Source organism: Rissa tridactyla, chromosome 11, assembly GCF_028500815.1.
Source record: "Rissa tridactyla isolate bRisTri1 chromosome 11, bRisTri1.patW.cur.20221130, whole genome shotgun sequence".
In the NCBI taxonomy this organism is placed as follows: Eukaryota; Metazoa; Chordata; class Aves; order Charadriiformes; family Laridae; genus Rissa; species Rissa tridactyla.
In genome coordinates this window covers 21,530,968-21,555,884 of record NC_071476.1, presented here as the reverse complement: position 1 = coordinate 21,555,884, position 24,917 = coordinate 21,530,968, and the positions used below count along the sequence as shown (strand labels likewise).

Sequence of the window (24,917 nt, the reverse complement as noted above, 5' to 3'; positions counted from 1 at the left end):
AAGCACTGCAGAGTCAGGGGCAGGATTCGGGCTGGCTGTCAGTAGGATTGAGCACAGGTGGCTCAGATGCAATACAACCTCAAGTCAACAATATCTTAACACTTGCTGCTTTGAGAAGTGGGCTGGAGCCCGCCACCCAAATACAAAGCCCTGCAGTGCCTCCAAATCAACACCAGCTGAATAGAGAAAACAAAACACCACTCCAGGACACCGACTTTGCAGCTTCACTTGATCAACACTTGCAAAGACACAGTTCTGTGATCACAAGTGCCTCATTATCAACGGCACCAGCACCAGGGACTGCCCAAGCTTTCACAGCGCAACAGAATTTAGGAAGTACGGGGAATCCCAGGAACGACTCTGGAAAGGGCCACTACGAGGGCGCCGTGGGGCACCTTCTTACACAGCAGGCCATCTTGCTGATTCAGCAAGATCATCACGTGTGGACATAATCTTCAGGGGAATGTATCTGCACACCTCAAAGCTCAGTGTTCAGACGCTCGATGTCCCTTGCTGAACTGGGACATCTGGGTAGGGAGATGCATCTTCATGTCTGGCCAGCCACACAGATGGGGGCATTTTGCTTTTTTCGCAGTGTATCAGTCGCAATATCTTACCAGCAATAGAACGAGCCAGCAAGGCTGCTTCACAGCCACACCTAGCCACTACTCCCAAAATGTCCCCCTGGCAGAAAAGAACTTAGTCTCATCTTTGCTTGCTCCAAGCCATGCAGCAAAGCATGAGACTTCACTGTCAGACAATCAGCTAGCACCGTGGTGTGCTTGGATGGAGAGCAAGGGAGCAAGCAGTGGATTAAATAGATGAGAAGGCATGGATGGTTAGACGAATGGGTAGAGACAGTATGGGAATGGGTGGACAGAGGTGGATGGGTGCCGACAGTGTATGAGAATGGACAGATGCAGAGACAAGCTGCACGATGGTGGTTAGAGTGCATAAGAATAAATTAGGAAGGATGAGATTGATCTGATGCTGGGTAGACAGGGCTGATCCTGATGTCCTTTTGGTTCAACCTAGTGTAACTCCCCTGTTACCAGTTGGGTTCTTGCCTCCTCTGGGCCTCAGACATCTGCTGCTGAGCTGACTCACCTAAGATGATTGCAGACCATGTCCTGAGGTGTCTAGGATGCTCTATCTACCTCCAGAAGACTCTGGACTGTAGTCTGGCATACCTTGGCTGTTGCCAAGTCCCAGCATTAGGAGGCTGGGCAGGTGAGTATGGATCTGGGTGCTCAGTGGGAAAAGCAGGTGCCACGTGAAAGCCCCAGGAGATGAAGCAGGTTCCTGGGGGCAAGAGGCCTTGAAGGGTGGCTGTCTGGGGTGCCCTCCCCAGCACTCCCTTTGTGAGGTGTTAAACCACTTGAGCTTCTGAGCTGGAGGCTCCAGGCATCAAGCATCTCAGCTGCAAAGTAGTGAGTGGGATACATCTCCTTCGAGCTCCCCAGCAGGAGCACGACACCCCTAGCAGGCCCTGTTTTTACTCAGGCTCTTTTGAGGAAAAAAAGCCAAACAATGACATTTATGCTTCAGCATGAAGTGAGAATCATTGGTCTGACTGGACCAAGGGATCTGGTAGTGGATCTATTCTAGGCTGCAGAAACAAAATCACCCCACTCCAGGTAACAAACCCACAAACTTTGGGTACCAATGACCCCTGGACCACACAAAGCTGCTGTGGTCAGACTGTTGTCACTCTGCAGGTGACACCAGTGGCTGCTCGTATATCAGAGCTCTTCAGCTCTCCCAGTGCTACTAACACACTGCTATTGCTAACACCAGACCGCAAGCTTGGCTTAAGGAGAATATCACAGGGTTTGTAGGATCAATAGTGATGGACATGAGAAGTTGTGAGCTGCCAGGGATCCCATTTCAAGCTTTGTTCAGTGGCCATGAGAGCTGCTGGCCCACTTATTGAACAGACGCTAAAGATTGTCACATTACAATGTGACTCCAGAAGCTGGGCTCTGATGAAGTACCAAAATGCAACCATGAGTGCTGGTGATGCATAGGTGTTGATTTATCACTGTCTTTCCATGGTCAGCTGTCCTGAACAAGGAGGGATAACACTGATGGTTGAAAAGGAGACATCCCAAAGCTTTGTCTCCAATGGGCAGAGATGGAACAGAGGAGTACTTACTTTTTCACAGGATCTCCTGGAGCTCAAACAGCACCAGCAGAGCAAGGTAGAGAGTTGCAACAACCTGGATTATACTACAAGGCTCGTAATGTTTGTTGGTGACTGCTGGCTTTTAAACACCAACTCCAGGTGATTCTATGAAAATGGAGCATCTCATTTTAAAGACAGTAAGTTTTCTGGACAGTTGGAAACAGGGTCTGTGTGCACCTGTGGTAGAAAATCAACAGTACTAAGGCAAAACTCCAGTGTGGCCAGGTGCAAATCTCATGTTTTAAAACCAGTCTCATTACTTTTAAGCCTGAACTCAGTATATGTCACTGCTGGAATGATGAACTAGCCCATTCTAGAGACACTACTGTAGGGAACTGCCCTTTTAGAGAGACACATCAACCACCCTTTCCTAACCGAAGGAATTTCCCATTCCATGGCAATGCACAGTAAAACACTGAAACGCACACACAATAATAAAAAAGGAAATAAAATTAAAAGTGATATGCAATATCATGACAGCATCTTTAACAAAAAGGGGTGGGAGATCAAGTCACACAATCCCAAGTACACTGCAGTTCATGGAGGTTTCTTTACACAGGGAGAATTTCATGTGATGCATATCAGCTGCTAATGGGTTGCTAAGTAGTGAAGGACACTGCACAACCACTTAGGAATCCACACAAACAAAAATCCTTTTTTTTTTTTTTTTTTACACAGAAAAAAAAAAAGTCAAATGCCAGTGCTTTAAAGCAAAACACTAGAATGACTGCACTTACCACCTGGTAAAGGGTTAAAGAGCAGAAAGAGAGGTTCCAGGAGCAGAAGGAAGAAAAAAAAAGGAGGAGAAGCAGAAGAAGAAATTAACGTTACACACGCAGAAAAATAAAGAGAAGATTTTTTCAAAGAAAAGCTCAGGCATTTCTACACCTGGTCAAAAGAAAGCTATTTTTTTCTTTGCATATATAGCATGAGATCACTTCTTCTTACCAGGCCTCTTAGCCAGCTTGTCAATGAAAAACAGAAATGGTAAGGTTTTGGAGGCTTATGGGTTTTTTGGTCTTTTCAATATTTTCTATCTTCCCAGAGACATATTTTGAATTGTTTTTAATTAAAAAGAACAGACAAAAATAAGATTATTTTGGAGTGAAGTTGCATAGTTTGCCTTCTGCCATAGTGCTGCCTTTGCGGCTGCAGGAAATGCTTTGATGAAAATATGTCCTTGGCTCCAACCATTTTGGCTGAAGGATGACTGCTGCATGAGACCCTCCCAGAAGCCGTCCCCACTGCTATCGCACTCACGCAGAGACTTCCCCAAAGGATGAGGCTGCAGCAGCTGTAACCAGCTCGGCGCAGGCCACAATGCACATCTGGAAAGGATGCTCTTTCTGAGACCAGTAATTCCCTTCACTGACTGCTGCGTTCAAACCTTGTCATGAAGGCAGTATCTGTGCTGTAATGACGGGGAGGGTCTCCCAGCTGGACTGTCAGGTGGACTGTCAGGATGGCACCGGTGAAGCTGGTGGCCTTCGAATCTTTGCCATCATAGGTGAGGAGCACTAGTGTAGTGTCCTCTTCCCACCCTCACAGAAAAAGGCTCCTCTCTAAGGTGATTATAAACCAGTATGCAAAAAAAGAGCTAGGTTATGGCCTGCTGTCCCCTCATTAGCAGTCTAGTGGAGAGAGAATCAGGGAAGTCTCTGCAGATGCAAAACAAATTGTTACCAGCTGGAGGCAGAAGAGGACTCTGATGATACAGCTTGGAAATCATGGGATTGTGGAGAAGAAAAAGGGGGTGTGGCTTTCACACGCGCGGGCTGCTATAACAAGCCGTCCCCCCCATACCACTTCCACCTTCACACAACTTCTGGGGAGTTTGTGGCTCCAGGTCTGAGCTCTCAGAGGGGTTATGAAAGAAAGTACTTCAGCGACCCGAGACTTGAGGAGCCCCTTTGCCCCTGTAAAGGGGGCACAGTCCCCTAAGGCTCACAGCCATGCTCTATGTCTGCACCATAAGGCTGGAGAGCAGGGAGGAGATCTGGGTCAGCGATGCCTACAGCCTTCCACAGCACCGAGCAGGCCACAGAGTCCATGCACACTCCCGGGTGTACGCTATGGCAGGGGTCCCAGTGCTGTCCCCTATGCCCAGGACCATCTATCTCCCCTCTGCAGTTATTTTTCATACTACTCTGCTCTCCTCTCTACACTCTGTTTGACCTTTTAGGAATAAATCCAACCTATCCTACCCAAAAAAGCCTCTAAAAGCTGGTGGGAGATCTTCGTAACAGCCTCTGCTGTTTTCCAAGCACACCTTTGGGCACCGAGTTCTGCTCACTCTGCTCTTCGTCCAGAGGCCTCTCTGATAGGAAACTCTCCCGTGGCTGTCTGTTACATCTTGGGGAAAAGGAAACCTGGGACTTACTTTGTGTTTTGGGAAGAAAAGGTGAAATCTAGACCTGTATGAAACCACTGACTCCTTTGCAGCAGTTTCTGGGGTGAGGGGAGCCTCAGTCTGCACCACAAGAAACAGCTCCACAGAGACTGGTGGTGAAGACCTCTCCATGAGAGCTCCTGGGACAGGGCTGGCGCGTGCAACAGGTCCTGAGAAGAAAGCTGCATTGCCTGTGCCTGTATAAGATAACCAATGTCAGCAGGAGATACACCTCTGGCTTGAGTGTGGAGTGACGCTAAGATGACTGTCCCCAGGTCTGGGCCTGACACCCAAAATTCCTCCTGGAGCTGGTCAGAGTACTCTCTGCTGACCTATCTCAATTTTCCAGCTACAAATCCTGCATAAGGGGACAGACTTCTATCCTGGGAAGGAAGAAAGGAAGGATGCATCTCGGAGTACTACTTACATGGCCGTGAAGGTCTGTGTTTAGCAGCATCAGGGCACAAGTGAGCGTGTGAATCCCATCTGAAACACACAACAGTCAGATGGCTATGATTACTTCCCTTCCCACGTGGTTTCGATGTTTGCTGTCTTGGCAGCCCTCCCATTGTAAAACAAAGGCTGGGGACCTTAAAGAATACCTGTTTCTTTCAACTGCGCAAGATAGGTTAAAAAAAATAATCCTCTTTGCCTTCAAACTTTACATTTTCCTGAAATGGTCACCAGGTAATTGGCTTTAAACCAGTTTTGTCAATGGCTTTCTAAAGAACAGACTTTCCACTGAACCTTCCTCCATATCCATTTTGGCCAATGCCATTGCAGAATGGGGCAGAGACCCTGACAAACAGAACTAGTTTCCCCCCAAGCTGATCACAGTCACCTTGGGGGTTCGTCCTGAGGTCTTTAGCCACCGTTCCCAGGCAGCCTGTAAGCTCTTGAGTTGTTCAACAAACGTTATTACTACAAATGCATGCAGCATTTTTGGCTCTCTGACTTAATAAAACTCACATGAAGTTTTCCTTCCATCTGACAGTCTTGTCCATTCAGGACAAGAGGTAACAGGCACAAACTTGAACATGGGAAGTTCCATCTCAACATGAGGAGGAACTTCTTTCCTGTGAGGGTGGCAGAGCCCTGGCACACGCTGCCCAGAGAGGTGGTGGAGTCTCCGTCTCTGGGGACATTCCAAACCCGCCTGGACGCGTTCCTGTGCCACCTGCTCTGGGTGACCCTGCTCTGGCAGGGGGTTGGACTGGGTGATTGATCTCCAGAGGTCCCTTCCAACCCTATCATTCTGTGATTCTGTGAGACTGCACCCTCTTCTGTACTCGGTAGCCTGGTGGATTGCTGTTACTTCAAAACCATGCTGTGTCCTGAAGTTCAAGAGAGCGGCCTCCATGCAGCACCTCACAACAGTGAGATGCAAATACACTCTGGCGCATGAACTGCTCCTGCAAGGGCCTCACAAAATGGCTAGAAAGCACCAGGGAGGAGGCAGGGGCAGAAATAGTACAGCCGTGGTTCTTTGGCCCTGCTCTTGGCGTGACGTGGTGTGCTCACATGGATGGGCTGCTCCACAGACCAAGCCGGACATGACAGGATGCTCCTGGCTTATTTCCCTTGTGCGTGCTGCTCTCTGAATTGGTGCCCTAGGGTCAGGCTGTGACTTACCCCCAGGCGTGGCTGGGGAAGTGACACTGGTCTCCTCTTATGGGGGTAGATGTGCAGCCACAGAGAGCCAGCTGCGCCCCGTCCCCACCCCAGTCAGCCACTAAACAAAGGCACAATTTGTGTGGAAGAGTGACAAGCCCTGAGCATCCCCTGCTCAAGACGAAGCTCTAATCACTGACAGCTAAAGGCAACCAAACACACGAGCCCAGGATGAAGGCAACAGAGCACGTGAGCTTCTCCCTTTCCTGTGAGAACCATCATCTCTGAGGAAAGAAGGGTTTTTCATGGGAACACTACCTATTTCTCTATGAGGGCTGACAATCTTGGGGATGTGATGTGATGGACATCCCCCTTCAAGAGAGAATCGGTTCCTAAGACAATTCCTTCACTTTCACAAGAAGCAGCTTTGGGCTTAGGAGAACATCCTCCCTAGTGTGTACTTCGGAGTGTCTGTGGGAGGTTCTGGGCTGACATCTTCACCTGGCTTTACCGTATCACTTTGGTCAGGTAAATCATGTCCCACATGGCCCCAGGGTGGAGCTGGTGTCCCAAAACCTGCTATTCTTTTGCTGTTGCTTGGCTCAGTTGCATTCACTTTTTCTCTTGGCTCACATATTGTCACAACACAATGGTAGAGTTCTTCCATGTCTGGGCTTCATCAGTATAGGAAAGCACTAATAATGTGTCCAAGGCACATTTATCTGTGAGAGAATAATGAGCCACCCTGGTCTGCAGGTCAGAGCTTCTGACACCCTCATCTGCAGCATCCCGTCATACAGGCTGAAGTGACCTGTGGTGTTGCAACAGCCGTGACTCCATCAGTGGAATCAGCATGTAAAGAAATGTCTTAGAGGGCTTTAAGACCTTCTCAGCCACCGGGTCATCTACAGACAAAGCTGTCTTGACTCTATCGTGCCTCTATGCCAATAGGCCATCACAGCCACAGGTATTTCTGTAGAAATCTAGATAATACACAGTGGCTCAAATTTCATCTTAGTGCAACATCCTTTGCCAATTCAGGCTGGATGCAGCAAGAAGAAACTGCTCTCTAAAGAAAGCGCTTGCAACAGCTTTCTCAAATTACCACGCATCTATTGCATGCTTTTACAGTATCTGCAAAAGATGTGACCTGAAGGAGCCAATTTGCTTCCCTCCATTGCATCAGCTTTAAGCATTACTTGGATTACAATTGTGTTTTTCAAGCTCCATTCAATTCCAGTACTGAGTGCAGCTCTGTCCTGCTTGGGACCCGTTCAGTTTACAGTGGCCTGCAGTAAGTGGTCCTGCCCAGCTTTGTGAAATGTGGTGCCACCATAACAGACGATGCTGTGGCCCTAAATGTTAATGAATAGGTCATGATGACAGCAGCAGTAATGCGTTTCACAGATCCAGTTTTCTTTGCTCTTAATAGTTTTGTACCATTCAGGAGCGTAACATTTTTAAAATGGGTCCTACCAGCAGCAGTGACATCTCCACTAAGGGCCATGCAGTTACGGAAGAGTTTAACTTTCTGGCTTCGTTTAACTTTCTGGCTTTGTTTAACTTTCTGGTTTAATTCATGTTTGCATTAGCAGGCACCTTCTTGCAGAGCGTTCAGAATTGGGATCTAATTTCTCTTCCGAAAGGTTGCTGTAGCATGGCTTCATCAGCAGCTTGGTAACCCACATTGCCATGGCAAAGTTTGTGTTTTGTTTGACTAGTCATTGCCCTCCAAACACCCTCATGCTGAAGGGTGTGGGATGGAGTCGGAGATCTGACCTTCTGTGGCCTCTGCTCAAGTTGGTGTGTGCATGCCCCCACAGTGGGTGTTAGACACCTGAGGACCAGAGGGGTAGAAAGGACCAGAAAGGAGCGAAGGTGGATGCAATAATGTTGGGGATCGCTTCCAGGGGAAGACAATGAAGAGGGGTCAGGACTTGGCATTTGGGATATTTCAGTTGGGAACTACTGCTGAAAATTCAGCCGGCAGCTTAATGTCTACAGGTGGAGGCCCCTTCACGGGGGAAGGTCCTCTTTGGATCAGTGTGAGACAACACCACAAAATCACAGGGAAATGAAATCTAATCCTGTACTTTATTGGGATACCACTTATAAAGGCAAGGAGGTCATTCTGTTTTGAGAACAGCTTGTGTCGAGCTTGGCAGAGGGACTGGAGGGTTCAAGTGACACTAGGTACTGCTGCTATTTGAGAAGCCTGAAAGACGGACACAAGCAGGAGCTCTCAGACACAAGAGGCATATTGCATGCTGAAGGGGCGGAGGAGGAACAACTGTCACTGCTGTCAGATCAGCAGCCTGATTTCCACCCATGGGTGCATTTCTAGATGCCTGTAAGCAGGTGTGTAAAGCCACTCATGTAAGTGCAAACGTGGACATGCTCATGTCTGGACATGTGCATGTGCACATGTGTACCAGGAATGACCTTTCCTATTTAAAAATGTCAGAAGAAACAATATCTACTTAAAAAAAAATTACGGGGAGGGGCTGAAAGTAGCTAACCAAATCTGCAGCACCAAGTGAGCCCAGAATTTTACCTGATTGTGCTTTCTCCTGCTGCAGTTGTAGATGCAAGGAACACAACTCCTGTGTGTGTCAAGCCAACAGCATTCCTTAATCTCCATGGAAATGTCTTCTTCCATTCAATGGACAAGGTCTTGGGCTGAGCTAGCACCAGCCACTCATTTGCCCACTGCCGGCAACCACTTTGCAAGCCACGACTGCAGCAATTTGCAACCCCTGAGAACCCCTCACCCTCTCCCTTGGTGCTAGCCAAAGCATGGCCACTGATCCAGAGAACAGCTGAGGAGCAGCACAGCTGATACGCACTTGAGAGGTGAGGGCTCCCTGGGAGCCCACACTCAGACCCTCTGATACTGAGGGGATTCATCTGGCTCTCTTGGGGGGCTCTGTACAGCACCTGGTGTCCCCGGTCCCTCCCAGGGCAGGGATAATCCATAGGGCAGAGAATGGGAGAAGCCTTGGTTGTCCCGTGGGTGCTGTTCAGGCCCAGCAGTGGGTGGCTGGGTTGACCCTGAGGCTGTGTGACACAGGAGCACTGTGCGTGCACAACGGACGCTAGAACCAGGGAAAAAAGGCAGTACCTTCAGACGTGCTCTCCTCTGGGTTGCACTGGCAATATCGCCGGGAGAAATGAATCAGCACCCGCTCCCGCTCCTGCGTCTCTCCCATCAGCGGGAACGCTTTCAAGAATGTCCTGCAAAGAAAAAGTGATACTTAAAGACGCCATGGATCAATCTGCTGGGCAGCATCCATGCTAAGGAGGGAGATAGAAAGGGGGCCTTAGAGCATTTAGGAAGGCCTTTGTCCTCCCCCCAGCCTGTGTGCCCCCGAGCCCCTGCAGGTGCAAAGCAGACGGTGTCTATGGAGCCAGCTCTGAGCTGTGTAGGGAGACATGCCGTCAGCTGAGATATGACCCACCTCTGGCTTGATGGCACTGGGATGGGTTGTCTGTCCCAAGGGAAGAAGTTGCTCCCACTTGCTCTGATTTTGTACAGGATGGGATTCCTGGGGGAGCTGCTCTCCACCATGGGGAAGCAGGTTGTGGTCCCTCCTGTCAAAGCCCACTTTTGGTGGCAGTACCTTGTGCCAAACGTGACACCAAAGCAAAGATTAAACGACAACCTGGAGCTCCCCCCCAGTCCCTGTTCCTATCACACGGACAGCCTCCATGGCATCGGGAAGCCTGGAGGAGAAACCCACCGCGCTGCTCCGCTCTCTCCAGCCCAGGCCCTACGCGGGAGTGCCAGAGACCAGCTCACCTGAGTGCTTTGTCAAGGGTCAGGCCAGTGAAGTCAAAGAAGCTGAGATACTCCTCTGCTACCAACTTGCTAAATTCGTTACTGTAATTAAAGAGGGAGTAGTCAGCCCTTTCATCAGGGAAGAAGACACTGCCTACAAGAAGAACAGCAGACTGCTGCCTCCTGGCCAGCGCAGACTCCCAGCGAGGCACTGCAGACATAATCCCAGACCCAGGGGTACTTTCTCCTAGCTTGGAGTGCTGCTGGAAGACCTCCAAAGGGCCCTAACATGCCCACAGCCTAGCACTGCAGCCACCATTCCTAGGCACCTGAGAATGAGAGATGTGGGCCCCCAGTGCCCCCCTCTGCTGTGCTGCTGGCCAGGCAGAGCCTCCTCCCAAACCAGCCAGGAGGCCATAAGGACATCCTGCGCTCATCGGGCACCTTCTCTCTTACCTAGTCATCTCCCTCTGCGGGACGTGTGCCCTCCTTCTACTGCAGTATTCCTGCTCTCCATGCCACGTTGGCTCCCATCCCACCCTCTCACCACAGCACCTTGCTCGCATGTCCGATGGGTGTCCCTGGGAACTGGAGCAGGAGAGCTCAGCTGAGCTTCTGGCCCTGCTCATCCCTGAATGCTTCTCCAGAAACAATTCCCTTGCCATGTTTTTGAAGAATGCTTGGAGATTTGTTGCCTTTAAAGCCAGAATACGTGCAGTGGAGTTCCTCTATCTATACAACTCCAGTAGCAGAAGTGCAAGAATAATCAATGAATGCTGGCAAGAAATGGGAGGTGATCTCAACATGCTCAGCCTTTGCCATATACAATTCCTTTTCCTTCTCTCCACAAAATGAAAAGCACATTGCTAAGTGTTGTACATCCATTTTCACCCTGGGACATGTTACAGGCAGAACTCATTGCTTTTCTTCCAGCATTGTTTCATCTTCTGCTGTGAGGTGGATGCTTTTGTCATGGATGCTGTTCGGAAGCACAACACACAGCGGGATCAGGTAGAGCAGTGTGACAGCTCCAGTGGAGAGGTCCAGGCTGAGTTTTGAGAGGCAGGACATAAGTATTAGTGCTGGACTTTGCGCAGGACACTGTTTCAAAGCTGCATGAAGCCGCAAGGCCTCACACTCATGAAACAATCTTGTCATTTGGGATTGCTAGCTCTGGGAAAGCACGTGTGCTCATCGCCCCATGGCCCCACAGGTTAGTCTGTCTGAAGCAGTGCCACAATGACTGGAATGCAGATTCCTGCCAGTGCTCTCCCTTCCACAGGTCAGGTCCCACCTCACACATGCGGGTGTAATCTCCCAGAAGAAAAAGTCTGATTCCTTCTGTTTGGGCACCTATTTACCAGGTCTCCTGGGAACCTGCTTGGGCACTCTGGGCACTGGGCACACAGCAACAACTGCCATCTACTGCAGCACTGCAGCGATCAGCAGGGGAGAACAGTGCCTGACTCCCCCCACTTACTTCAAGCTGGGCTTGAAGGAATGGCCGTGCCCAAGGCTCCCTAAAGCCAAATGACTTGGCATGTCTATAGCCCAGCACAGATCTTGGACGGGCTGAATTGCTCTCGAGATGTCTTCATTGCCTACACTGAGCGCTACACCCTAATTAATATTCCTAACTGGATTTATAGTCAGGTAGGATGAAGGTGTGTGGGAGCTCCCCTTCACCCCACTCTCATAGAATCGTAGAATCACAGGGTTGGAAGGGACCTCTGGAGATCATCTAGTCCAACCCCCTGCCAGAGAAGGGTCACCCAGAGCAGGTGGCACAGGAACGCATCCGGGTGGGTTTGGAATGTCTCCAGAGATGGAGACTCCACCACCTCTCTGGGCAGCCTGTGCCAGGGCTCTGCCACCCTCACAGGAAAGAAGTTCCCCCTCCTCTCCCATCAGGGCAGCCCAGGAAGGTAGGCAGGCCTTGCTGCCTGTCCTTCAGCTCACTGGGTCTTGCTGAAGGCCAGGAGTCCATAGGGAATTTGTGACCCTCGGGACAAGTGGTTTGTGCCAGCTGCTGTGGTGCCAACAGTCCCCAGCCTGGGTACCTCCCTTGGTTCCTCTCTGCTTGGAAAAGCACCAGGTAGGGACCGCCAGCTCTGCCGAGGGAACCAGACAGTGTTCCAGGATGCCTGAAGACAGTCAGCCCCCAGGAAGCCACAAACTCCTATGTCTAGCCAGGGACTCGGTGACATTGGTGGGACCCTTCTCTCTGAGCTTGGGAGCCAGTTAACATGCCCCAGGCATGCCTGGGACACAGAGCTCCAACACTGGCCAGGGCAAGACCATGGCCTACACTAGGGGAGCTTAGGTGCTTGCTCTGGTTTCCTCATTCAAGAATTGGCCTTCCCTCTCTCTCTCTGTGTCAGTCCCAGCCCCTCTTGCAGGAACCAGTGATACTTCCACCACGCAGCCCAGACATGACAGAGACATCCCCACAAGAACAGCAAGGTGTTTCCCATGGGGACATGTCTGGCAACCTCTGGCGGGTGGCCCTGTCATACAGCCAGCCTCTACAGACCTCCTCTCACCTCACATTCCAGCTTGACGCTTCCCTCTGCCTGGTTTGGGAAGGTCCAGGCACCAAGAGTGTTCACTGACCTCCCAGTTTCATTCCTGCGTGGCTGGACGTGGGCACATGTGTGTTGTTTTAAAACCTGAATGACACTGTCCTACAGAGCTAAGCCTGCATTGTCCAGGATCTTTTTTGTGTCACAGTCACTTGGGTCAAAAAAAAGATTGTCCATAAGAAGTCTGGCTAAGTAAAATTCACCTGATCTCCAGGGGAGGAAAATACGCTGCGTGCCCCTATCATATTGCCCACGGGACTCTGACAGACACCCAGTTCTCAGTGCTCTGCTGCCTGCTCTATTGCTGCCTGCGTGGTGCTGTGAGCACAGTGCTCTCCTGGAAAACCTTGCAAGGAAGCGGTTGGCACTACCATCTTCATGGTCTGGCAGCTGAGGCAGTTCAACCTCCAACCAGCAAGAGACATGTGAGACAATGCCACAGACAAATCCAGGAACAAGAATCTTCCATGGAGAGTTCAGTTGCCAAAACACATGCTCTTCAGAGAGACAAAGGTAATGTCTGGATTTGAGGTTAACTTCACAGAATTGTGTCAGCTGGAAAGAAACTATTTGTAGATATCCAGCCTTCATTTCCTTGTTCATCAAGCCTTTTCTACTTGTTTGACAACGATGAATTGTTTTGGGCTTGGGTTGTTTTTTGGTTTTGGGGGTTTTTTTTTTGAGAAAATTGCCAGTGTTCACAAAGAAAAAAAAAAGGGGGGGGGGATTTAAAATGAGTTAAAAAGCTTTAACTCATTTTTAAGATTTTACTTTTTGAACAACCCTCCTAGCCAGTCCACCTCCTACATGGAGCTGGTCTGAAAGCATCACTACAACTCACCCTGCTCCCACCGCTGTAGGTTGGTCTTACATTGTCTTAAGTGAGCAAGACCAACTTAAAACACACCTAGCCTCACCCTTCTTCCTTTTCTGCTCTGCAAACCCACCTGCTTGGTCCAAGAGCCTGCAGCTCTATCCAGTTCTTGTGCTGGGAAATGATTCAGATGTCAAAAACCCAGCTGATCAAAACAGAAGTTTTCTTCTGAAGGCTGTGTCAATTCCCAAATGTAGGTCACCAAACAGCTTTCCAAGGTGCGAGGATTGCCGGTGTGAGTGGGGATTGCAGGAACTAGCAAAGGGACACACTCAGATGAACACCGAGAGACCAATTGCTTGAAGCTTCCCCCACTCATTAAGCTGGCATGGCAAATTTGCAAGAAAGGAGAAGGGTGCGAGACCTGAGGGAGCAGCAACCAGCAATGCACCCACTACAAGAACCACAGCAAAAGAGAAGAACAAGGATGCTGACAGGTGATACAAAGGTCCTCCCTAGGAGATCATTTGTGGGCTCCTTCTGTCCCGGGACTAAGCTGGGAGTCACAGACAACCTTTGGTACTGAAAGCTGGGGTATTTGCTGAAGGGCAGTTGTGTCCTGCTGATCTGGGCAGGAGTGAGACATTTCAAGGACACAAAAAATCCCCAGCAACGCAGGTTATATCTGATCCGGGAGAAGGATGATGGGGATTGGTGTCCTCACACCCACTGGCATCCTAAAATAATCTGTCACTGCTGCACTCATTTCTGTTACTCTGTCTCTTAGAGACTCTCCCACTTTTGAATAAACACTTTTTTTTTTTTGCCTTCTGCCTTACCCCGACAAATCTACCAGCTGAGGTGCTTGGACCTCTGGTGTGTACCTGGCTCTCCATCAAACCCTTCATGTCATCTATACAGGCTGGGTCAGGGGGCACTACAGTAAGAAGATTTTGAGGTGCAGACATTAAAAACCTGGGGAGCCCAGTGCAGGTCCAGGTCTGGATTCCAAACCCTTCAGCCTGGGGATTGCTTTAGGCAGGGTCTTGCTGGGCCCTTACCAAACACGGGAAGCTCTTGGTTCTGGCGGGCAGCAGCTTGTGGAAGTTAATGCCCAATACTTGCAAGCAACTTGTAGGATTCAGATTGCAAGGGCATTGGACTTGGACCAGTTTCAACTGGAAGGATCTCCAACAGCACCAACTCCATCCTTAAAGACCTTGTGACAGCAGGCTTGCCCCTTCCTGCCTTTGCCCCGTCCTCCCAGCAGGACCACTGCTCCCCCAGAGCCTCCCCGCCACAGCTGTGTTTCTGCTGGCCATGCTCAATGCTGCCATCTCAGTCAACCCCCTCGTAGGGTTGGCTGCAAACCGAAGGCCCTCTTACTTTTTCCCAAGCTGGCGTGCCACGTCACAGCGCTTGAACCCTTCGAGGTTGTAGAGGCGCTTGGCCAGCCTCTTGGCAGCCTCGCTATCTGCCCTGCAGCCGTTCGCCAAGGTGTCCGTGCTGCCCTGGTCAAGCTGCTCCGTGCTACCCATGTCAGAGTCGGAGTCTGACAGCGCGTCTTTCAAGCTGGCGTCACTACACAGAAACAAGAAACAATTCAAGGAGCAGCAATGCGACCTGATGAAACCCACAGAAAACTCCACGTTTTGACTGCTTCTTGTCCTAACCGAAAAATATGAAAAAACAACAACATGTTTGTGAACTGGAAATTGGACAAACCCTCTCTCATTTCAGACCAAATGAAACACTGCAGTTTAATTTCAAATTTGCAAAAAAAGATTGAAGAGAAGGTGACTTCTCCCTGAGAAATGAGGATGCATCCATTCAAAGCAAGAAACCCCAACACCTTTTTAAGCTTCCTCTCTCTCCATTGGTATGGAAAAGGATACCAAGCTCCTTCAGAGCTGTGGACATTCAGGAAATCTTAGGGATAGATGTTATGCTTTTCAGTTCAGATTATTTGTGGAGGAGGAAAAACAGCATCATTTGTTGAGAAGGAGAAACTGACTTACCTGATGGAGTTAATGATCTTGGTGGCATCTTCCTCCGACCCTTCCACATGGAACCCATTTGGGATACTCTTCAAGGACAACCGACTCAGCACGTTCTCCGACCTGCTGCTGGTAATTGAGTGCCTGAGAGGGCTCCCAAAATCCCCCTCCACTGGCTTTGCTGCTGCCTGCTCTTGCTTATCAGCAGCCATGTGGTGAAGGGCTTCTCGCTGCTGGGCTACCAGTTTCTGTTCCAAGAGTTCTGGGCTTTCCTTGACCCTTTGCTGGATCAATGGGGTGAGTGGGGCCTCAAAACTGACACAGCTGTCTGTCTCGTCTGTGAGAGAGAGGACGTCCAAAGAGTCCAAGCTGCTGTAATATGTACCCTTCATAAGGTCAGACTCAACAATCTTCTCAAAGGTTGAGCTGAACCCATCCCTGATGTCTTTGAATTGAAAATGTTCCTTGTCATCCTCACTGTAGCTCAGCTTGGCATCTCCAGAAGCAAACCTGGACCAAAAGGGGACATGTAGAAAATACTGTCAAGGTAATTGCTCGCACTGTTCCACTTGGAGCTAGGAGGCAAGAGAAGAGGCAAAAATGGATGCTGTGATTATCATCCCTCGGGACCTTTCTGAGGTATAATTGGCCTGGTTCCCAATTTTATTTCAAGCTTCTAGAGATGAAAAAGGCAGAGTTTTATGATGAGCAACCCCAGGGGCGCAGCCAACCCTTAATGTGGTCACGCCCCAGTAAAAAGCCAGATCTCTGAATTGGAGATATTTGCATCTGACACCTGCTACTGGATCCACTGCCAGAAAGGATCTAATCTGCAGGTTATCTCTCCCTTCACATGCTCCAATTATGGCTACTTCGAAAGCATGAAAACCCTTAAGATCGAGGACATTTCATGTGGCTTTGGAAGTTGGCAGCATATGTCCTTGATCCCTTTTATAGCGGAGAAAAAGCAGAAGCTTTTAGGGACAAATTCATATGCTGTATCTTAAACCCTTTTTCTTAGATGATGCTCCCTAGAAGTGCAAGGCACCCCACAAACAGCTTTCTTTCCACTAAGAGGGATGTAAAAGGTGATGGACACACACCCAGGCAGGGGAGGCTCCATGCCGCTTTACAGCTGGCCTGTGGGATCGAGACACAGCATTACAGGCATTTCACAGGAGGCTGTGAAATGCACGAGGCTACCAGCCTAGCTTCCAGGTACGCACGGATGACCCTCAGCAATACCGGGTCTGTTTGGCTTTGAATGCAGGGGCTTTCATCCCAGCGTACATCTCAGTACAAACCCACACTGGGAGAATTCACCTGGGCCAGATCCAGCGACACCCACTGTGCTGGGAGCCCTGGGAGCTGGGAGGGCTCAGTCTCTCCTGGAATAGACTCTGCCTAAAACACCCTGGGTTTCTCAGGTGAAGCCTGCCTCCCCACTTCCAGCAGACGCTGCTGTCATTTGCTCTGTCAGAACCAGGCACTTAATTCTGTGATACAGATGAAAGCTAAGGGAACAGTAAGCTGCTTTTCCTCCGCCTGTGATGGAGTTAACTTTCTTCATAGCAGCACATATGGTGCTGTGGTTTGGGTTTGTGCTAAAACGGTGTTGATGATAATGCACCGATGTTTTATCTGTTGCTGAATGTGCCTGCACAGCATCAAGGCTTTCTCTATTTTTCACTCCCCAGCAAGTAGGTTGGGGGTAGGCAAGAAGCTGAGAGGGAACACAGCTGGGACAGCTGACCTGAATTGACCAAAGGGATATACCATGCCATATAATGTCATTCTCAGAAGAAAAAATAAATAAAAAAAAAAAAGGAAAAGAAAGTGGGTTTGGTCTTTCAAAGTGGCCATTGCTCAGAGACTGTCTGGGCATCAGTCTGCTGCTGGGAGGTGGTGAGTGATGCCTTTTGCATCACTTGGTGGTTTGGGGTTTTTTTTCAGTTTCCTTCACTTATTAAACTGCTTTTATCTTGGCCCACAAGTCTTCTTGCTTTGGCTCTTCTGACTTTCTCCCCCATCTCACAGGGAAGGGTGGTGAGCAGGTACAAGAATAGGTGCTTAGTTGCTGGTTGGAGTCAACCCACTGCACCCTCTCACTATGGTTGTCTTAGTTTGGAAACCCTGTGTTGGTGTCACGGCTGTGCCCTGTGCCTCTCCCAGTGAGCATGGCCTCACATTGCAGCAGATTGCATTTCCCTAAGCCGAATTCTGGGGTGGATCAGGGATGAGCAAGTTTCTTGTGCCGGCTACAGAGCTGCTGTACCTCTCCATGCCCAAATCCATATACTGATAGGAATGCTTCCTACTGGGTGTCGGTGACAGCCCACTCCCAGCCTTGCAGAGCATCACCTGGCACCGAAGAGAATGGATATGGACCTTGGGAGGTAGCGGCTCTAGCACAGAGGCAGCAAAGCACTTGTAAGCCAGACATGGCAGAGCCACGGAATTGTCTCCTAGGAGTCTGGACATTTCTTTGATGCATTTTACAAAACAGTCTTTTTAGGTGGGGAAACTAAGGCACGCACCTCATTCCATGCAATTGCTCATAGCAAAAGTAAAGAGATATGGCCTTGTATCCTGTCTCCACCAGCAGACAGCAGAGAACAAGGAAAGCAAAGTGACAACCCCTGACAGCCCCCACAGCCAGCCACATTTCCACCTCCCAGCTCTCTGCAGCTTACAGGTGCCCTGATCCAGTGACGTTCAGCCCATTTTGCCCAACAGACACGGGCTCCCTGGTTTCATGGTGGAGATGGACCCCTGAACATCACTGCCGTGCCTGGGCCCGGGCTCAGTGGAGCCCTGAAGCCAGGTCTACTCATATCATTACAGGTCTGGGGTGCATATTTGCTTCTCTCAAAGCAGGAAGGATTTGCCTGTATTTCTGCTGCACAGCTAAGCAAGTAGCAAGGAGGCAAGGCTGCCCCTTGAGCAGAAAGCACGTTAGTAAGGCCCTGAATTTACTGTCCCAGACATACCAATGTACTGTCATCCTTTCCTGGAAACCCTAGCCCTTCAAAATGCCTCAGGCAGGGTGGAAGATGGCTGGCCATTTCATGTCACAGTGGCCCTAAGGGCTAAGGAATGTACACCTTGCCACTGGTGATAACACACCCACCTGGCAATCACCATCATCACTTTTGTGGAGCAGCCTGTTGTCGTGGGCAGCATGGGATACACCATGCCTGAGCTACTGAGATACTCGCATGGACCAGTTGTCCTCCAACACTCTCATCAGCATGGGCAGCAAGAACTCAGCATTTACATGAGCACTAATTCCAGGCAGTAAAATGGGACCTGGCATCCCTTCACATAGGGAAGTCCTCAAGGTTATCACCCTTGTTTGCTACAGCCAGTGTGTTTAAGGCTGCAGGATAGGAAGTTCTCTGCCAAGAGGGATCTACTGACCCCAAGAAGCCACAACACCCAAAGACAGTCATAGCATGAGAGGGGATACAGTGGGCAACTAACAGAAAACCAGTGTAAGGAGGGAAGATTGCAATGACAGAGGTGCACATAGCCCCACTGTTGCAGCAAGGATGGGCCACGGGTCATCTACCAGACTTCTTGTCCCCCATCTCTGAAAGAAAAGTGCACTTGGGGAAGGATTTGAACAAAGGAAGATTTTCCTGCTTCTAACATGCCAGGGCAAGAGCCACTGAAGAGGAGAGGACGAATCTGTGTTCTCGGGTTTCTTATTTCTCAGGGTCCCAAGAGTCTGAAGAACCCAAGCAGGTCAGAGTCCCGTGAAGTGGCTATGCCATGCTATCTTCCCTTCTTCGTGATGCTGGATGCCAGGCCAGCGGGCTGGTGAGCTGTGGCAGGAACAGGGGATCCCAGCGCAGCGGGGAGCAGGACAGACCCACCTGAAGGGCTGTGCAAGGAGGAAGACAACCATGCGTGTCTCACACCATGTACATGAGACCTGACAGGCCTTGACAAGCAAGTTTTTGCACCCTTTGAAAAACCCCTACAATGCCTGAGCCATTGGAGCTGCTGTTTTCAAACCTCACTCTGCAACCACACGGGTTAAAGCTTACATGGATCCATAGACCCACATAATCCTTTGATTCCAGGAGCTCAGGGCTTAAGAAAACTCTCACCCAGTTCACCAGAGCTGGCCATGCAGCAAACCAGACATAAGCAGAAACGAGGCAGACAGCAGCAGCTCCGCAGACCATCTGCTCCAGCCCAAAGACCCCTTATCCTCAGGAATGCTTGTCTTTACAAATCCATCCATCCCTGCAGGGTGAACTGCAGTGCCTGGCCATAACTTTGTGTACAGAAAAGATCCCCTCCTCCCACAAAGCAGGAGGAACTTTAAAAACTTCATCTCCTTGTGACAGGAAGGACTTTACAGCCTTAGCTGCACCCAGTGGTGGGAATTACAGACCTGCCTTGGCAGCTTGTCCCACTGCCAAACTTCTCGCAACAGCCCTCACCCCCAGGGAACTTCCACATCCCCTCACCTACAGAGGGTCTGCGTTCTCTCCACACCAAGGGAAAACTCTGGGCATTTGTAGTTTCCCCAAGTCCTCCAAGAGGAGCCATCGCACCACCCTTGGCCTGCATCGCTTCACTCCCATCACCAGCACCCATGGTGTGTGTGGGAGCACCGTGCAGGAGGGCATGCCCTGACCCATCCCTCTGAGGTCTGGTGCACAGCGTGTGTTCCCAGGGGTGCTGTGCGCTGCAGCTGTGCCTGTAGGTATTCTCCTGGCTGCTTCTGGGGATCAAGACCATCAGAAGCCATCAAGCCCTGCACCTCCCAGATATTACTTAGCAGGTCCCACACTGCCATAATCCCAAACCACACAGCTCCTGCTCTCTCGCCACACCAAACAGAGTCACTTCCATTAGCTGTTCACACCATAAAGCTTCTATTTTCCCGTCCTCCATTTATCCCTTGAGCCCAAACTCATGCAGCAGGCAACAAAGTGAGAAAGTCTGTGTCCCTGCAAATGCCTCAGCAAAGGCTGTGTGGGAGAGACCGCAAAGATCAGGGAAGGAGCCATGATCATGGACGGGTCAGTGGGCACCAACAAGTCAGGCACATCACATCTCTCTTCGTGTGGTGCCGGAGACGACAGAGGAGAAAGAGCCTTTCTACAGCTTACACCAGCCCAGGAGCACTCTCTGCATCTAATTCAAGCAAAGAGGCTGAGGTGGGGGACAGTGAAAGACCTCACTTGTGTGAATGGACTTGACATAGCCTCCCTACAGAGAAGCGTCGTGTACTTATTACACAGCGGAGAAGGCAATTGCTTTACTTAAATAAGGAGCCGTATATTTATTTGCATCGTAATCACAAGGTTTTGTAAGCATATTGAAGTAACACCGTATCTAATTGCCTGTGCTGCTTTCCACAGTCATCTCTGAAATGCTGTTTTATTGCTTACGGCAAGGCATGCAGAGCAATGCACTTGGTTATTATTGCAGCTGAACCGTACTGGATTTTTATGCACTGAGTTGTTTACATTTCACTTCTCACTGGTTAATTAGTTGTAATAAAGTAGACCCTGGTTCGCTGTGTTGATGGAGGGGGGAGGCCTGTCAGAGAAGGACGTGATGGAAGTCGGGACTTTCTTGCGTGAGTACTGCAGGCTTTCTGCAAAGTTTTTCTGAAACTTTATTTAATGGAATTTGAATTGCTCGATGGCTATATGTTGCCACGGGAGGAAACGTATGGGCAAAGGCAGCAGTCCCAAACCTGCAGGTATTAAATGAATCTACAAGCCAAAGGTGGAGATTCCTCTATTAACAAGTTTGGGTTTTTTGCATGATTTCTGGGGCTGAAAGCAGAGAGTGTCATTCATTGGCGAAGCTCTCAGTTTGACTGCAGAGCTGCAACCTCCCGGATCAGCAGGGACAATGTTGGGGGCTTCTGGGAAGGTGAAAGACATCTAGGCGACATACCTACAATAATTGACAAATGGTATATCGGCATGCCAATGGATGCCATGGGATAAACTGGAAAGGGGGTAAAAGGGATTCAGTTAATGCAAACTGCAGCACAAAATCTAAAGCTTTTGCTTTATTTCCTTCATTTTTTTAACTACCAGTTCCTGCACAGATGCACAAATCTACCTTCAGCGGGTCAATCATGCTTTCTTTCTCCAGATCCACCATGGAGTCGATGACCTTGGATGACTTTTTTCTCCTCTAATTCTCCATTGGTTCGGCGGTAAGAACAAGACCTAGCAACCCCTTCTTGTAAAGTACTTTAAGATCCAGGGACAAAATGCACCATGTGAGCACCAACATGCAAATGGTAAGTGATTTTTTTCCCAGGAATGAATAGTTGACTGCTCATCGGTAAAACATTAGGCCAGAGACAAAGAAGCCCCAGGTTCTCCCATATCCAGAATGGGTCATAACAGAAACAGCAACATACTGAAGGGGAGTAAAGAAAGAAATGGAGAAACTCAGAGGTGATGCAGGATGACGGTGACTTCTCCGTGCCTCAGTCGATCTGTCAGCTTTGTTACTCCTGACCCACACTGATCTAGGAGAGCCAGACAGACAATCAGCTATGGTCAGGAAAGACCAGGTCCATGCTGTGTTTGGTCCACCTACATGTTTCTGCCATTTAGCCTAAAGATAGGTGGCCAAAGTACTAAGGAGCTCAAGCGCAGCGAACTAACCCAATCCTAGGCAGTAAGTGGTTTCCCAGATCTCGGCTGTGTCCCTGAAGTTTTCCAGCTGCGCTTCTGCCTTTGAATATAATGTGTGACTTATCCCTTGTGCATTCAGCTTCCCAAAAGACTTTTTTGCTATCCAAGTGAATATGTTTAGAGCATAAGATCATGGGCTGTGCACGCAGAGCCCAGTCAGGTTCCATCAACTCCAAATCCTCAGCCGGCCACTTCTCCCAAATCATGCCCTAGTACATTAAAATAATTGCAGTTTCAGTAATCGTAGCAGCATTCACTCACCACCCTTAGCTTCATCTTGAACTCGCTATCTCTGCCAGGGAGACACACAAGAAAATACGATTCCCTTGCAACCTGAGAGATTTGCAGACCTGACTGCATAGCTTAAAGGGCTTGTGGAACCTCCCTGGGGGTGGACTCCCCCACCTCTCAGGACATCAGCAACCTGCACTGGACGCTCTTCCTCTTCAATAACTTCAGTTATGCTTGTTGAAACAGTGCTGCTCCTTCTTGCTGGGGGCCTTGGGTAAATCAAACCACCAGCTTTTTACAGGGGAGCCTGTTCAACTCTAGATATGCAATGAATTAGGGACGCCTGTTACCAGCCCACACGCTGTGTGGTTTCCCAGCTCTGCTGACATTCCTGCCTACGCTCCAGACAGCGCTACGAACAAACGGCTCAGCCTGAAGCCTTATCTGGACTAAACTAGGACTAAACTAGGAGGTGATTCACAGGTCCCGCTTGGCCACCCTGTCCCTTTCACACCTTCTCTTAAGAAGTCCATGCTCCTCTGTGACAACTTCTGCTGCTCTTCTCCAGCCCCCTCCTGCTTGCAGCGTCCCTCCCATGCCAGACTAGGTACATAGGCAGGGCCATAAGATTCACAGAAGCCATAAACACCAGCTGGCTACAATGCAGACCCCTAGATGATTTCTGGTGGCAAAGGGAAGCATCCGTACTCATCCCACAGGGATGGCATGGGAAGCCCCCACCTCATTCCGGCAACCAGTCAATTCCCCTCAGCCCCCAACCTGCAGAGCCCCAGGGAGCCTGGGCACTTGCAGAGGCATAAAATCGTATGTGGACACTGCATCAGTGTGAGTGTCCCCCAGCCTGGGGAGTTCTCCCGTAAAAACAGGCTGCCAGTACAGAGGACACATAGACCGGGGGGCATTGCACATGTGCTGGTTTGCCTCGGGCACTTGAGAACAGGGTGATGTGCGTGTCTCTCATCTCTCACTGCTCTGCCTGTGCCACCCAGGCACTGGTGACACCTGCCACAGGTGCAGCAGGGAGCAAAGCTCAGTGCCTTGCTCTCTGTTATCCACAGTCCTTTGGATGGAAAGTTGTAGCCTGCTAGCCCAGGGAGTGCCCGAGTGAGCCATGCTGCCAGAGACTTCCAGGGCATACCAGGCTCCTGGACAAGCCCCGCTCCTTATCGTCCTCTGGCTGTCGTGCTTGTCCTAAGTTATCTCAGTTAAATCTGCTGTAAGTGCTGCAGCTTAATCTCCAACTTGCAAGTGGGACCCCCCCCGCCCCGAAGTGAGCACAACCAGCACCCAGCGCTCCCGAGGTCCCTAAAGCTTCTCGTTCGCTTCAGTGACTTTGGGCAGACACTGTCTCTAATCACAGCTTTTCTGCATTTGCAACAGGGAGAAGCAGTGTGAGAGAAGCCCAGAGAGAAAAAGAGTGAAAAGCCACAGTCAGCCATGAGAGCAGCTGCAGCTTTTTAAACTCAGGAGTTAGTTACACATGGAGCAGAGTAACTTGAACCGAGGAGGCTCGAGAAACAACACAGGCAAACCAGCACTGAGCCGACGTTACAACGGCTTCACACTCACCCGAGCTGCTCCTCAGGCTCATCGGCGCTTAGAGCTTCTGAGGAGCCCAGGACGCCGTGACACCGCTCCTTGCTGAGGGCCTCAGTGGGTATCTCCTGGGTTGGAGAGCCCCTCTCCCCTGAATCCGTGCTGCTCCGGCTGGGCACGTCGCCGTCCCGCTGCTGCAGCGCCGTCTGCTCCTGCCCCGCCGCCAGCTCTGCCTGCACGCCGTTTGCCAATGCTGGACTGTCCTCACGGCCGCTCTCGCTGCCGGTGTCCGTCCCTGGTCCCTGCCTCTCGCCCAGCTCCGCCGACGCTTCCAGATGTTCGCTCCCCTGGCCCCCACGCTCCCCCTCTGCTCCCGGGGAGGGCTGAGCGTCGTCCCGGGGGCTGGCTCTCCCACTGGCAGGCTCCGGAGGCTGGCTGAGCTGCTCGTCCCCATCGCTGCAGGCCAGCGCGGCCGGCTGTGAGCCCGAGAAATGCAGCTCTTGGCTGTCTGCGGCAGAGCATGGGAAGTGGCTGCTCTCGCTCATATTCCGCTTGTTGTCCCAGTGCTTACAGGCTCCCTCCCTGGGCTCAGCTCAGGCTCAAGAACTACCTACAATAGAAAAGAAACCGTGTCGCGAGGGCTGTCAGAAAGGCGCAGACCTGTCGATAGCAGCTCAGAAGGGCAACAGTTTGAAGCAGAGCACAGGAAAATGTCCCCCACCCCTCTCGACCCCTCAATATAAAAGCAGGGAAAGACCATACTGGGGTTTGCTGCTTTTGCAAAGACTCATTACCCAGCACAGCGAGAGATCTCCAGATCTGGAGAGGAAAATCTGCTGTTGTGGTCCTGAGCCATTAGGGACCTGGGCACCCACCTTCTCCTGCTCCTCTCATAACCCCCAGACAGCCCCAGCCCCGACCATGCAGGCTGTTGGCACCCCATCTGTGGCAGGCAGTTGCCCAGGGCTGGGGACAGGAACGTGGCACGGCTGCTTTTCCCAGTCTGGCTACCGGGGTGCTATTGCCAAGTACTCCCTGCCTGCCAGAAATAGGAGAAATAGGGGAAATAGGAGATAAGTGTGAATTA

The 24,917-nt window shown here is 50.4% G+C and overlaps 1 protein-coding gene across 4 annotated transcripts in view; it reads right to left on the bottom strand.

The window, feature by feature from the left end:
- Nucleotides 1-24,375, bottom strand: part of PSD2 (pleckstrin and Sec7 domain containing 2) — a 45,125-nt gene extending 20,750 nt beyond the window's left edge. For 3 of the 4 annotated variants that reach the window (XR_008468940.1, XM_054217854.1, XM_054217856.1), the window contains exons 1-6: nucleotides 23,864-24,375; nucleotides 15,378-15,866; nucleotides 14,746-14,940; nucleotides 9,985-10,065; nucleotides 9,307-9,419; nucleotides 5,002-5,060 (exon numbers count right to left, since the gene is read on the bottom strand). Coding sequence is in view for 3 of the 4 variants with exons in the window: in XM_054217854.1 (XP_054073829.1) it covers nucleotides 5,002-5,060; nucleotides 9,307-9,419; nucleotides 9,985-10,065; nucleotides 14,746-14,940; nucleotides 15,378-15,866; nucleotides 23,864-24,375 (1,449 nt within the window). In the remaining variant the exon portion in view is untranslated. Of the gene's footprint in view, nucleotides 1-5,001; nucleotides 5,061-9,306; nucleotides 9,420-9,984; nucleotides 10,066-14,745; nucleotides 14,941-15,377; nucleotides 15,867-23,863 lie in introns of those variants that run through there. The other variant, XM_054217855.1, reaches the window with a different exon arrangement.
- Between the last annotated feature and the right edge of the window lie 542 nt (nucleotides 24,376-24,917).